At 43.9% G+C, this 14,900-nt stretch overlaps 1 protein-coding gene across 1 annotated transcript in view; it reads left to right on the top strand.

Annotated features, from left to right (window-relative positions):
- RNF185 (ring finger protein 185) overlaps positions 1–14,900 on the top strand; it is a 22,547-nt gene extending 7,647 nt beyond the window's left edge. Inside the window, exons 2-7 of the mRNA XM_081966682.1 lie at positions 3,332–3,543; positions 5,687–5,705; positions 7,698–7,810; positions 9,296–9,350; positions 11,241–11,358; positions 12,658–14,900. Of these exons, the coding sequence (XP_081822808.1) occupies positions 3,371–3,543; positions 5,687–5,705; positions 7,698–7,810; positions 9,296–9,350; positions 11,241–11,358; positions 12,658–12,755 (576 nt within the window). The 5' untranslated portion in view covers positions 3,332–3,370 and the 3' untranslated portion in view covers positions 12,756–14,900. The remainder of the gene's footprint in view (positions 1–3,331; positions 3,544–5,686; positions 5,706–7,697; positions 7,811–9,295; positions 9,351–11,240; positions 11,359–12,657) is intronic.

Here is a 14,900-nt window from a genome sequence, read left to right as displayed (position 1 = left end):
AAGATTTTCAGGCATTTCTTGATCCAGCTGTGGGGAACTGAATCAAACGCTTTCTTATAGTCTATCCAAGCCATGAACAGCTTGGTTCGTCTTTTCTTTGAATTCTTTAGGATTAGCTTGTCAATCAGCAGTTAGTCCTTTGTTCCTCTTGAATTTTTGCAGCATCCTTTCGGTTCTATAGGAAGCAAGTCATTTCTTTCCAAGTATCCGTAAATTTGGTTTGCAATGATACCAGTAAGGAGCTTGTATGTTGTTGGCAAACAGGTGATTGGCCTATCGTTTCCAGGATCCTTTTTCTTTATCTTTTTGGATCAAAAATGTCCTTCCAGTTGTCATCCATTCATCATTTTCAAGTGTTTTTAAGATCTGATTCATTTGGGCTGCCAATCTTTCGTGCATGTAAGTGCCTTTAGCCAGAAACCCTGTAGCTCATCTTGTCCAGCTGCACTCCAATTCTTCACTTTTCTTGACTGCCTTTGCACCATTTCTTTTGTTATTTTCAAATCTTCCATTTTGTGCACTTTAAATTATTATTTCTATTATTATTATTGCATCAACAGAAGTGTATCACAGCGACCAGTTGTTTCGCCGGATTTGGCATTAATTACTAGTCGGGCCCCACCCAGGGGCCTAGGACGTCGTAACGTATTTTCGTAATATGTGTGCAGATCCAAGCAGTGCAGCCTTTTGCATTTGACTGATGGTGATTTTGTCAATTTTTAACTGTTTTAAATGTAATTCCAGTGCTTTTGGAATAGCACCCAGTGTGCCGATTACCACTGGAATTACCACTGCTGGTTTGTGCCATAATCGTTGGATTTCGATTTTTAAGTCCTGGTATTTCGCGATTTTTTCATATTCCTTCTCGGCTACCCTGCTATCACCTGGTATTGCGATGTCTATGATTGTAACCTTATTTTTCTCAACCAGTGTGATGTCTGGTGTATTATGCACCAGTATTTTATCCGTTTGTATGCGAAAATCCCACAAGATCTTGACCATCTGACTCTCGCCGACTTTTTCAGGCTTATGTTCCCACCAGTTTGCTGCTGTTTTAAATATAATAATTTTTGCACAAATTCCAGTGGATCATTTGTGCCACTGAATTGTGCCGCATTTTATAGTCAGTCTGCGCGATTTTTTTACAGCAGCTGAGTATGTGGTCAACAGTTTCATCAACTTCATTATTTCTATTATTATTATTATTATTATTATTATTATTATTATTATTATTATATTTATATAATGCAGAGTATCTTGATGCATACATGAACTTTAATAAGCATTTAGAAACTGTGGTGTTCAGTGTTGTGGCAGAAATTTATCTTGAATAAAAAGCATACACGGGATTCTTATTCTCATATTAAGACTTGCTTGTTTCTTAATCTGTCAGGATTTCTCCTGTCTGTTCTAAACTCCTAATATCTATCATCAGTGCTCTTATTGTACAACTAGACTCTGGTGGTATCTTCTCCTTGTAGGCATAATTAGCAAAATAATGTTGGTTTTGAATTATTATTATGGCTAGTTGCATGGTCAGCCAGATTTTCAGACTGGATTTGGCATTTTTATCCACCTATTGAGTCCCCCCAGAGACCTGGAATAGGCAAACATTGTTTTCTGATGGTGTTTGTGGTATCCTCAAAGGATGTTAGCTGCTCCAAGTAAAACTTCCTTTGCAATTGACTAACAGTGGTTTTGTCAATACTTATGGGGTTCAAGTGTTGCTCCATATGTTTGGGATTGCCCTCAAGGCACTTATCGCTATTGGGTACTGTTGTGGTCCAACAGCGGCCGGCTGAACTGTTGGTGGAATCTGACAGCGATGAAAACCATGGGACTGCCCTGGAGGCTGAGGAAGACTTGGGGGGGGGGGTCAGAGTCAGAGCAGGGACTAGAGAGGCCTGTTGGCCACCAGGTGGCGTCTGAGTCAGGGAGCAGTGAGGAAGAACAGAAGGAGGCTGTCCCTGATGTACGTATGCGTAGGGCTGCGAGGAGGAGGGAGCAGAGGAGGAGGGAGCAGCTTTGGAAAAAGGGTCACAGAAGGAAATAGGAACAGGTGGCTACTGATTGGCCCCTCCCAGAGATCTTATAGGTGGGGCGACTGGAGGGGAATTTTGCAGGAAACAACAATTTACTGATCCAGCCGTAGAGAAAGATTGGGAGAATTTTGTGAGTTCAGGCCTTGTTTCATAGAGATAGCTTTCTGGGCTCCCAGCCAAGGGGTTGCTTATCTCCCCCCTTAGTTGTGGCAGACAGCCAAGTCTGCGTCCGTATATATTGTAGAGCAGGGGTGTCCAAACTTGGGAACTTTAAGACTTGTGGACTTCAACTCCCAGAATTCCCCAGCCAGCCGGCTGGGGAATTCTGGGAGTTGAAGTCCACAAGTCTTAAAGTTCCCAAGTTTGGACACCCCTGTTGTAGAGGCTTGGGACAGAACGGGTACTATCTTTATTTTCTTTTGCCACAATCATTCTTCTGTTTGCAGGTCTTCGTATTTTGTGATCCCCCCCCCCCCCAGTTCTTCTCTATTCTGCCGTCTCCAGGTTACTGACATGTCCATTAATAATAATAATAATATTATATAGTCTGTTCAGAACAAGATGAAGTGACAGCTGCAATTCTTTTGCTGATATTGGCCTACATACCCATCAAATTCTTCCCAAAAATCTAAGATGTCATAATAAATTGGCACAGTATATGTGTTGATCCAAGTAGTGTGGCCTTTTGCAATTGACAGATGGAAATTTTGTCAATGCACCGGTTTTCTGTGAGTTTTTGGTATGGTACCCAGTGTGCCAATAATTATTGAAATCACCACAGCTGGTTTGTGTCACAATCGTTCAATTTATGTTTTCAGATCTTGATACTTTGTGATCTTCTCCAATCCTTTGTTTTCTATTCTACTTTCCTTTGATATCGCCCCATTAATTATCCACACAATTTTGGTTTCTCCCAAACAGAGTTAACTCTGGAGTGTTATGAGCCAAGACTTTATCAGTCTGAATTTGGAATCTCACAATATTTTATTCTGATCGTTTTTAACTACTTTTTCAACTACTAGTTCCCACCATTTTTTTATTACTGGCAAATGATAATTTTTACTGGTGCTCCAGCAAATCATTTTGGCAACTGTGTTGTGTTGTTGCTTATAAGTCAAATACACAATCTACTGTTTCTTTGCACAAGATCTGCACTTTGAATCATTTGATGATTTTTTTTCAGTTCTGGCTCTAACTTTTATTATTATTATTATTATTATTATTATTATTATTATTATTATTATTATTATTATTATTATTATTATTATTATTATTATTTGCTCTGCCAGGATTCGGCTTCCCACAGACTTCCTAATTGGAAGCCAAAAATGGCCAGCAAAGGACCTGCAGCTTCAGCTTCCACAGAAAGTTCCAGTGCAGGTGGAACCAGTGGGAACAGCAGCAACGGAGACAGTGCAGGTCAGGACAGCACATTTGAATGCAACATCTGTTTGGACACCGCCAAGGATGCTGTGATCAGTCTGTGTGGCCACCTGTTCTGGTCAGTATCACTTCCAGTTTTCAGCAGGCAAATACTTAAAATCAGGGCTCTTAATGGCTCTGCCCCCCACTTGCTGCTTCTTTCCCCATATCATCCTTATCAGGCAAGTGAGAATTTTAAAGCTCAAGTCTCAAACTCATTATTGATTCTACATCAGGGGTGTCTAAACTTGCCCACTTTGAGACTTGTGGACTTCCCCCAGCTAGCATGGCGAATTCTGGGAGTTGAAGTCCACAAGCCTTAAAGTGGGCAAGGTTGGACATCTCTGCTCTATATGGAATAGTCGGCTTGCTCCCCATAGGGCTGGGTGACACCATTCAATCCTTGAGGACGCATCAAGGGGTGGAACTGCGAAAGGAATGGGCTAAGGAAAGAGAAATGGTTTCTGGGATCAATCCCAGCTGTGGTTCAGAATGTAGCCCATTTTCGGTGTCCATAGAACCAACGGAACCTTGTCTCCATTCTAGCCCACCTATTAGTCTCGGAATTGCTTTAAGGATTGGATGCTACAGAGTTCCACTCTTTAGGCAATCATCCTGGCTCAAGAACCCTTGATCAGCAACTTTTGCTGCTGGATGGCTGAGTGTCAGTTGTTGCAAAGAGAGCTTAGGCTAAAATGCCAGGATTAGGGGTGGGGCAGGCACAGATATGTGCAGGTATGAACCTTCCTGTCCATGGCTAGAGGTGCTGCTTGCTTCTAGGAGGCCCTCAACTCAATCTCATTCAGCATAATCTAATTCTTCAAGGCTCTTGGCAAGTGGTGGCTTTCTCCTTGCAAACCCTGCCTTTCATCAGTAAGCTGTGAACTGCCATCCTGTGCTCCTGATAAACTATTCCATTGGCTGCTTTAATTAGTAGCTGGATTTGCACGTTATGCCTAAGCATAACGTGACTTGATTGGGTTTGACTTGGCATATTATGCAAATCTAGCTGTTGTTACACATGGTTTGTAAACTATGTATAAGCACATCTAATTACTGTTCATGCAACCAAATTTAAACTGAGTAAATTAATTATGAAATTGGGGCAGCATTGACAGTAGTGGTAAGTGATAAGCCAGTAGCTGTAAATAGAAAAAGAGGGCTTCCTGCATTATTTATTTGTATTTATCACATTTAGATACTGCCTGTCTCATTCTTGGCATTTCTTTTTTGTCACATCCTCACAAATAGCTTTGTTGGGAGCCTGAATTTCAGATGTTGTTTAGTTTGCAGCCAAGAAGCTTTTGACAGCATCCATACAATTGTGATTGTATTTGTTCACTCTGAATTAATATTCCAGGTCAAAATTCTCTCTTAGCTTTTCTAAAACAAAACTTTTTGAATTTAAAGCAGATAGAACAAACCATCTGTCTTGTACTCAAGCTCCAAATCCAGCCACGTCATCTAGACTTTCTTGTTTTCGCTCGGTATAATGGCCAGAAGCCCCAGCCACAGTTATGAAAGTGAGGAAGAGACAATGAGCCAAACTCTGGGTTACAAAACAGGAGTTCCTGGAGGGCATTTTAAATATGTACAGGTTCTGCCAGAGTATAACATTTCACATCAGTATAAAAACATCCAATCTTAACTAATCCTGGGTTTCCAGAAGTAGTACCTGCAATTAACAGGGGTGGAAATATCTTAGTGGCATTAGTGCAACAGCTGTGGGTAATGTGAGAATGCATTCAAGAATCTTCCCAGCCGATGATCTGAGATTTGAGACCACCTCTCTTCTGAGACTTGGCAGAGCAAGTAACCCTGCCCTCGTTTTCTGTGTGTGCTCTCATTTAGTTATTCAGGCTGTGAATCACACTGCATTTCCTAGGGACTTTTCCTTATTCTGCAGAATTCAGTTAATTCAGAATTCAATTATGCAGAGTTCAGTTCATGCTTTCGTAGTAAGGGGAGTTCCACTTTAGAGTCCCTTAGTTCAAGAAATCTCTACGCCGGTTTGTATAAGTGGGAAGACCAGCTATTAAAAAAGCAGGAAAATCCTGCTTTGCTGCTACCTTTTAAAATACTGTGATTGCGTTATCCGAGAGTTGAATCTGCAGAGCCGGATTCCAGGTTTCTGATAGTCCACATCTAACGTGTGTGTGTTGGTCTTTTTCCCACTGCCACCCCTGCGGACCTTCTCCAAATCACTTTGGGAATCCCTGCAGTTGGCCTTGTTTACACCAGGTAAGGCTCGTTCTGCTTTACTTTGTCTTTCATCAGCTTTGGTTACCCAATCCACCTCCTTGGTTTCCCAAGGGACTCTGGGAAGGTGCAATATGCCTTTCCAATTCTAAATGGATTGTGCGCCCTCCCCAAGGCAACTCCGTTTGGTAATTAGCGTTCACCATGCAATTGTTGGCAATCTACTGTTTGGGGGCTTTTACGAGGGACGAGCAGCAATGAGATGCCGCTGTTTAGTAACAATGAGCATCCAGGATATATTCTGGCTATCCTTGCTGTCATTCCGTCAAGTAGGTTAGATCAATACCTCAGATGGCAGATTAGATGGTTTTAGGAGACTCCTTTTAGAATTTATGTGGGTGGGTGGGGGCTTAAATCACATTTCCCAACCACACAAGAGCAGATAACACAGTGTTTTAAAAGACATTGGATCTTTGGTGAGATTTTGGTGCTCCCACATAAGGATCTTGTGAACTTTCACATTAGGAAAGTGAGATATTGTGGTGGATTGTGGCTACCAAGGGGGAGGGGGTGTGATGGACTATGGAAGCAGCAGCTTAACAGGAAGGAGGAGGGAGCACGTTCCAAGGAGGGAGTTGAGAAAAGAGGCAACACAGCCCAGTGATGGATAAGAGACGGGGGAAGAGTCAGTCCTAGGAATCTCCCAGGGTTCATCCGCTCGGGTGAGACAGGCAAAAGTTTAGTCTGAAAAGATTCTGTCTATTTAGTGTGAACAAATAAAGAACAGAACTTTGGCCGGATTGTTCCTGGGCTGGGCCTGACAGACATTGAGATGGTTGGTGTCTCTTGATATTTAATTTTTAATGTCTGAAAAGGTGCTGACCCATCTCCCACTGGGTGAAAGCCTTGGGGTTTCTCTCCATAATCCTCCTCTCCATAGTCCCATGGTGTAAAATTATGGATGTGCCAAGGCTCTGTCCAGACCAGGATTATTTTACAGTGTTGGGAGCTCTGTGAGAGGGGAAACAGCTGGACACTTTGGGCTCTGCAAAAAATACTGGTAGTCCTCATCAAGCGACTGCCTCAGATAGTGACCATTCAGTTACCATGTAAATAATTTTGCGACCAAAGCCCACATTTATGATGTTTGCAGCATCTCTCAGTCCCTATTCACCATTACAGTCTGGTGGTATCTATTGTCCTATCCCTGACCCATTTTTTTTCTTTCCCTCAACCCTGAGAGATTGCCTAAAGGAGCTCCTGAGCTGCTTTTCTCTGCAGTGCAGCAAGTTAACAAGCTCAGCTGTGACCTTGGTTAGAATGGGCCTTGCAGCTGCAGCCTGAAATTGACAAGACCCTAGTCAGTTTCACACTAAAGGCTTTTGTTTGCCTCCTATACACCAGTGCATTCCTTTCCATGTGTATTCCTATTGTGTGCTGGCTTATAATCCCTTTCTCTCCAATTAATGTAAATGCAAACATCAATTCTCTTCTTGCTAGCATCAGGGTGAGCCTTCCAAAGGGTGGGGGGTTGAGAAAAAAGGGCTGTAAGCATTTCCCCTTTTCTCAGCCATTTGGGCTCAGCCAGATGTTTGCGATTGTATTCTGATGCTGTAAAGCAGAGGAAGCCTGAAGTAAAATTGTCAGTGCTGTCATGGTCACCTTTTTCATTTAATGACCACTTTGCTTAGGGACCACGTTGCCAGTCTTAATTGTGCTCACTAAACAAGGATTACCCGTAAAGCCAATAGGTAGCATTTTTGCAGCACTCCATGGTTTGTTTGTTTTTTAATTTGATAGATTTAGGAGGCCCTCAATTCCAAAATGACTCTGGGCGGCTCCTAAGTGATTATGCTTAAAGTAGAAACACCCCCCCCCCCAAGAAAAAGAATTCAAGTGTCCAGACAAGCCACATAACTAGCAACCACCCCAGAGTTCCACAGACTCCCTACCCTGAGGCCTGGGAGGTGCAAGGCATTCTTCTGTTGTGGTCCAGGTTTTCACCAGGTGCCATTCCTCTTTTCTGCCTTTCAGTGGCTGGAGACCAGGCCAAACAGACAGGTGTGTCCTGTATGTAAAGCAGGAATCAGCCGTGATAAAGTGATACCGCTTTATGGAAGGGGCAGCACCGGACAGCAGGACCCCAGGTAAGACTCCCAGCCTTCCCTCCCCTGGGAACAGCCTTTTGCTTTCAAGTTCTCCTCACGTGGAATTTATGGAAGAAAACCTGCCTGGCTGCTCTTGACTCAGAGTTAGTCTTCAGGTTTCGGCAACTTTTTCTTACCTGTAAGAATCTCTCTGTTCAAATGTTTGTTACTGGTAATAGATTGCGCCATGTGCTGCTTGTCCCCGGCTGCAGCATTCTGGGTGGCTGCACACGATGCAGCTGGAGATGGGAAATACACTGCTCCACATCTTCCTTTTGGTGTGTCAACCCAGAAGGCTCACAGGCCAAGAATCAACAAGCAAAGATGGTCAGGCTTGATTCTGGGGGTTTCTCCTCCCATCCCCTCCCTATCTTAGTAGGATAGGTGAGAAAGAATCTGAAGGAAGGACAAATTTAGCCTTAGGTAAGCTTCACAGGTCATAGCCCAAATCTGCCATAGGCAGCTGCATTACTGAGCAGTGGACCAAGCTTTCTCTGGAACTTAGAAATAATAATTTAAAAACCCGATATCCAGGAGGATTTTGTCTTTTGGGGACTTGATGGGGATCCTTTCAGAAGACAGACAGTAACAGTAGAGGCTTTTTCTTGAATGGCTGTTTGCTAGCCCTGCTCATACATGACTCATACCAGCCTACGGGGACTTCCCATGACCGGCTGAAACATGGAGGGGTCTCCTGGAGGATGCTCCAGTGGACTTGGGAGCTGCTTCTGCATCCCTGGGGTGAACCTTGCTGGGTTTCTGTGCACCTCCAATAAGGCCATTTTCAGGCTGTGGGTGTCCACTCTGCCCCTGGGTCTCCCTGTGATTGGCGCTGTGGCAGCCAGGCCTGCAGCTCTCTTGCATGTCCCAAAGGTGCTTTTTCAAGAGGCATAACTGGACTTTCTTGGTTTTTCTTTGAAGACGTTTTGCTTCTCACCCAAGGAGCTTCTTCAGCTCTGACTGGATGGTGGGGAATGGAAGGATTTATACTCCTTGCAAACAGCTGGACATTTGCATCCTTTTAGAGAGTGGTTGAGGCCACTTGGAGGTTTATTTGTGTCCTCACTGTTGCAGCAACTCTGGGTGGCTTATGAAATGATAAAAAGGTAAAGAATACAAAACAAATGAAATTAAGATTAAATAAACAACTAAAAACCAAGAAGACAGGTGACATAGAGGTGGAGACCTTCTCTGTGCACTGACTGATGCTTTCTCACCACAGGGGCAGAAATGGTGCAACAGGTTGGCTCTCAAGATGAAAAGGAGGGGCTGGGGCCCAGAGGGAGGGAGAGAGAGGCCCTGGGCCTCAGCAATATTTATTTATTAAAAATAAATAAATTTATTTATTTATTCCCCCATCTCACTGCACTTTTTCTTTGGAAGAGAATGTATAGGGGAGAGGTGGGATCTGCTCCTCTCCCATTGGGGCCTCCAGCCAATTGCTAAATATCCTCATTAAGCCCCATAATGGATTGTATCTTGCAGGGAGAAAACGCCACCTCGACCTCAAGGCCAGAGACCTGAGCCAGAAAACAGAGGGGTGAGTACGGAGAATATGGGAGAGGCTTGTGCTGCTCATAAATGCCAAGTGAGAATGCAGCAAAGCTGGTCCATTGGCATTGGGAAACTTTTCAGGCTTGTCTATTTCAGGTCTTTGTAAGCCAAATTGAACCAGACAAATCTTGGATGACCACTTGTGTAGAGAGAGTTAAATTGCTGATAGAAATAATGCTCTGGTGTAGATTTTGCAAACTTCCTGTCAGGTTTTCAGGCAACACCCCTAAGGAAAGGAGGCTTGAATTTCCTCAAAGTTCCATTTTATTAGAGGTGGCATATTGGCACATCTGGGAAAACCTGAATCTGAAAGTGTGACTGCAGTGTGCACGGAGCTGCAGTGTGACTACCCTTAAAACAGGAGTTCCCCATCTTGGCAACCTTTTACTTTTACTTTACTTTACTTTTATTTAGACTTTTATACCGCCCCCTCTCCCCAAAGGGACCTTAAGGCTTGTGGACTTCAATTCCCAGAATTCCCCAGCCAACAAAGCAATTGTGGGAGTTGAAGTCCCTAAGTCTTAAAAGTGGCAAAGGCTGGACACCCCCGATTTAGGCAGTGACTTTTAGACGGTGATTTCAGAATTCCACAACTTTTAAACTTGCCAAGGTTGGAAACTCAGCTTTAAAATATGGTGGGTATCACCTTAGCCTGCATTACATGAGGTGCAGCATGTTCTGTCCAAAGAGATTGGGAAGGTTGATGTTATAACTAGCAGACTCTGGAGAAAATGGGCCGTTTTAACCTTTCGTAGCCCTCAGTTGCGTGCCTGGCCTGACGAAAGAGTTGCCTGTTTCCATGCAAGTCGGGGGAGCCTCCAGAGGCTGCTCTCGGGTTTCTGTTCATCAAACAAACAGCTCTGCTGGGGGTGATTAAGGAGCACTTTGGTCTTCTTCTCCCTGGAGAGACAAAGCCTTATTGAATCAGGTGCTGGGGGCGGAGGGCACCTTTTCGGCATGGCTTCTGCCTGAAGCTCCCGTGGCAAAGCACACAGGCTGCCTTGCCAAACCTGGAGGTGCTTTCTGATCTTTCGGCTCTTTTTGCTATGGGGATAAGCTCAAGTTGCTCAGGCAGGTTTTCCCACCTCTGACCAGCAAAGACCCATCGTGCTTATCTCTTAAAGTCTTGGGGTTGGGCTAGCATGCGATCAACTTGTCAAATTTAAATTGGAAACACGCTGCACTCTTGCACCCAAAACAATCGCATGAGAACACATTAACCAAGCCCTGAAAATCAGGACTCTTTCACAACTAACAAATTCTGTTAAAGGCATAAACTGTTCATGATCTGTAGCTCAAGCATCGGGAATCTGCAGCACCTTTTCAGATGGAACCATTTAATGAACTAAAATGTAATCAAATGTTTGTTGAACAAGGGATTGCACACTCGGATGTTTTACTCCCATGGAGTAACGTGGCTCTCCTACAAAGCCTTGAATGAATCTCCTGTCACTGTATTTCTGCTGAGGTCCCTTACTGCTTCTCTTAGGGAGTGCCCCCACCCCCAATTGAAAAGTTTCAGAATAACAGTAAAGGCAATAAAGGATTGCCACCTGAATGGAAGGAGGCAAGGCCAAAGAAGCATGGATGATGTTCCCTAGTTGGGTAATGAAACATCTACACTCAAACCACTAAGCTTGAAGAGCAGCAAGGATTTCACAGCTCATCTGTTTATTCTCTTCTGTTGGAAGGGAAATGGAGCAAAGTCCATCAAGTAGTTCGGCCTGGGATGCTATTTTCAGCTTATAATGTTCTCACAGCTGCGCACACTGCGAAGTCCCTCTAATCTACTGAAGGAGACGGCACCCAGCCAGGTTTTAGTCTGTAAACTGGGACATATATACATGTTGATCATTTTTTTTGTTTTTGTTTCTAGGGTTTCCAGGGCTTTGGGTTTGGCGATGGAGGCTTCCAAATGTCATTTGGAATTGGAGCGTTTCCATTTGGCATATTTGCTACAGCCTTCAATATAAACGATGGGCGGCCCCCTCCAGGTAAGGAATTAAATAAAGTTACCCTGGCTAATCGTGACTGGGCGTTGCTCCATTGAGCTTCAGTTGTTGTGCAATCAAGTATTCTGATCTGCTTTGCTTGGCTATTCGTCCCTGAGTCAATGCTCATCTCCTCACTTTGACCGATGAGCATCTGTATTGTATATGACCCTCTTCAGAGTCACCATCTGATCGATTGAAGCAGGCTCTAGAGCAGGGGTCTCCAACTGTGGCAACTTTAAAGCTTTTGAACTTCAACTCCCAGAATTCCTCAGGCAGTGAAGCGAAGCTTCTAAGGAACTCTGGGAGTTGAAGTCCATAAGTCTTAGAGTTGCCAAGGTTGAAGACCCCTGCCCTAGAGAACAGGGACATCTCCTTTGGGAGATCTTTGCAATACCTGGAAGAACACAGAATACCAGAGTTGGAAAGAACTTTAGAGGTCCTCGACTCTAACCTCCTGCCCAAGCTGGAGACCAAACGCCATTCCGGAGAACTGGCTGTCCAATCTTTTCTTTAAAAACTTCTAATGCTGGAGCACCCACTCCTTTTGGAGGCAAGCGGTTGCACTGATAGTTTTTGTGGCCTTCCTGAACAGCTAATGCGCAAAAGCCTTGCATTGGGATGGCCTCTTCAGTGCAGCTTCCTGCCAAGGCCGGGATCCACAATAAAGCATTCTCATCTGATGTCCATCCAGTTTCCCCTTGGATATATCCAGGTAAAGGATGCTCATTATCTCTCTGGGTCATTGGCTAAACTCTTTAATGGGCTAGTAGATATTTTCTCACATTTAATTGAAACCTACTTTCAGTGGTTTAATACTTTTTTACAATGCAGGTTGTCCTTGACTTAACAATAGTTTGTTTAGTGACCATTTGAAGTTACAACGGCATTGAAAAAAGTGACTTACGAAGGTTTTTCACACAACCATTGCAGCCTATCCATGGTCACATGACCAGCATTTGGATGCTTGGCAAGTTGCAGTGTCCTTGGGTCATGTGATCACCTTTTGCAACCTTCTCAATGGGGAAACCAAATTCATTTAACAACTGTATTACTAACACAACAAGTATAATGACTAAATGAGCAGGGAGCATAGTTCTTCCTTCCAAAACGCACCTATTTCTAAGAAGACGAGACAGTTGTAGGGACTGCCCATTTTAAGGACTCTGGGAAGCCTTCTAATAAAAGAGTTTTAGGGGCTGATTCCACACCTAGAGCTCCAACTCTCGGAAAACATAAAGTTTCATTTGTAAATTCTAACAGACAGGTGATAACTGTGGGCTTTCTTTTCGCTTTCCTCAGCTGTTCCAGGGACTCCTCAGTATGTGGATGAACAGTTTCTTTCTCGCCTCTTCCTGTTCGTGGCCCTCGTCATCATGTTCTGGCTCCTGATAGCTTAACTTTGCTCCATACCTTGCGGAGCTCTGAACCAGCCACAGACTGCTGCTTGTCTCCCTGTCTGCCTCTTGGTGTCCAATTCTTCAGCTAATGATGGGCTCCTGAAAGCCACTGGTGTCTTCGTGTGAGGAGGAGTCTCTCTTATTTTTCCAGAGCTACCCAGTTAACGATTTAAAAAGTTTTCTGAAGCTCAGCCATAACTCACACAGAAAAGGATCTGGCTGGAACTATGACCCTAGCTTTAAGCTCCGCATCTCAACGAGGAGCATTTGAATCTTGTGCCAAACATCTGGAAGAGATGCTGCCCCAAAGGGAATCAGGCATGGTGGCTAGCAATGGAGCCTCTTGTCACATACCCCACTATCTTGTGTCTCAAGAGCAGCGAGAGGAAAGAGATCAGTGGACTTCAGAACCCAGCTGTACCTCTTGCCCAAAAGCCAACTGACTCCAGGTAATATCTTCTATAGAAGGTAGTATCTTCTATCTGGTTGAAGAGGATTGCGTCCCATTCCTGCTGTTACATACCCAAATGATAAAAGACTATCTTTGTTTTTCCAGAAATCACAAAAATGAAAGGATAAAAGACTCTAATCTAAAACGGTAGCATATCTAAATTTACTGGAATCGGGGAGGGGGGAGAATCTCTCATCTCAGGGTTTTGAAGGGGCTATTAGCTGTCATGCAGCACACTTCCTCACTGATAAAAGCAGTGTTTTAAAGAGTTTGTAGCAGCTATCAACTTTTAATTTAGGTAGACATAATTCCAGCTGCTGTTCTTATTTATCTACATCTCTCCTTCCTGAAATGTACATTTTTTGCCATATTTGGAATAGGTTAACTGGGAGGAGTAAAGGGAAGGGAGTAATTTGCTGAGTATTTTATGCCTCCCCACCTCACAATTATGATTATTACGCAAATGTACCCTTGACAAAGTAGGGAATTCTGCTTAAACGGTTTGTGTGTGGCCAAGGGGCCATTGGTGTGTGAGCTTTTTCAAATGACCAAAGACATGATTTTTTTTGAAGGGTAATCATGGGCCCAATGCAGTAGTGGTTTGAACAGTGCTTTAGCCACAGAGCATCTCACATGATGGTACTGGGTGCATTTGGAGAACTCTTTACAGAAGGGGCGGAGGAGGAATCATGCTTTAAAAACATTGCGGTTGAATCTTTTGGGATGCGACACTCACTTGGCTGACTGTCAATACTCTTGTAAGAGGGTCTCTCAAGGACGTATTTATTTTGTGATTCTTTTGGATGTTAACCGAGGCTTGCTGGTCAGACCCCAGTGACGTTGTGGCTTATTTTTCCTGTAGCTGTGATGGCGGGGGAGGGGGGGTTGAGGTGGGCAATCTCAAGAGCAAGATGCATGTCACCACCGTTTCCTTTCACAGAAGAAGCAAGATACCAAATGTGAATTTTCTTGTGGTCCAACTTCTATCCTGGCTCTTGGTCTTTCGGGACAGGAGGCAGACCTTAGCTTGACCCAGCAATGTTCTATCGCTTGTCAACAAAGTCAGGCTTGGTAACAAGAAGGCTCCATCCCTTGAAAATCAGTGCCACCTACTGTCAACAAACAAAAACAACAACATTCAGTTGCATCGTAACATAAATAAATATATTTTATTTTTCCCTTTGCTAGAAATTTTTATCACTGGAAAAGCCGGATTTCTAAAATCAATCTTATGCAAATGGTCAAATGGGTGTGATGGTGGGATAGTGTTGAATTGTCAGACGTTGACGGTTGGTTTGGCTGTGCTGGCCAAGGTCCATTGTCTTTGGGGGTGGGGGGATTTTGGTCTTGTCTGCTTTTGAGGGGAGCAGACTTGCCCGGGATCTGAAAAAGTTTCTGGCAGCTGACTGTGGCAGATTCTAGGCTTCCTCGGCTTCAGGGAGCCACTGGCCCCTCTGGTCATGTTTGCTTGATAAGCAGATACACACACACACACCCTCACTTCCTCTGGTCTTAAAGACCTTCCTTGCCTCACACTCTTTGTAACCCCCCCCCTTTTTTTTTTCCCTCCGCACCATCTATCCAGATTCCTCTTGGCTTGTGGTTAGCAAAGTATGGTACCACTGTGCAACACTGCTGTTCACTAATTTTCACTGTTGTGAAAGTCAGAATAAACACCTTTTTACATTATCCAA

Source organism: Natrix helvetica (genome assembly GCF_964273705.1).
Source record: "Natrix helvetica genome assembly, chromosome: 14".
In the NCBI taxonomy this organism is placed as follows: Eukaryota; Metazoa; Chordata; class Lepidosauria; order Squamata; family Natricidae; genus Natrix; species Natrix helvetica.
The sequence above is the reverse complement of the archived record's forward strand: the minus strand, read 5'-3'. Positions and strand labels throughout refer to the sequence as shown.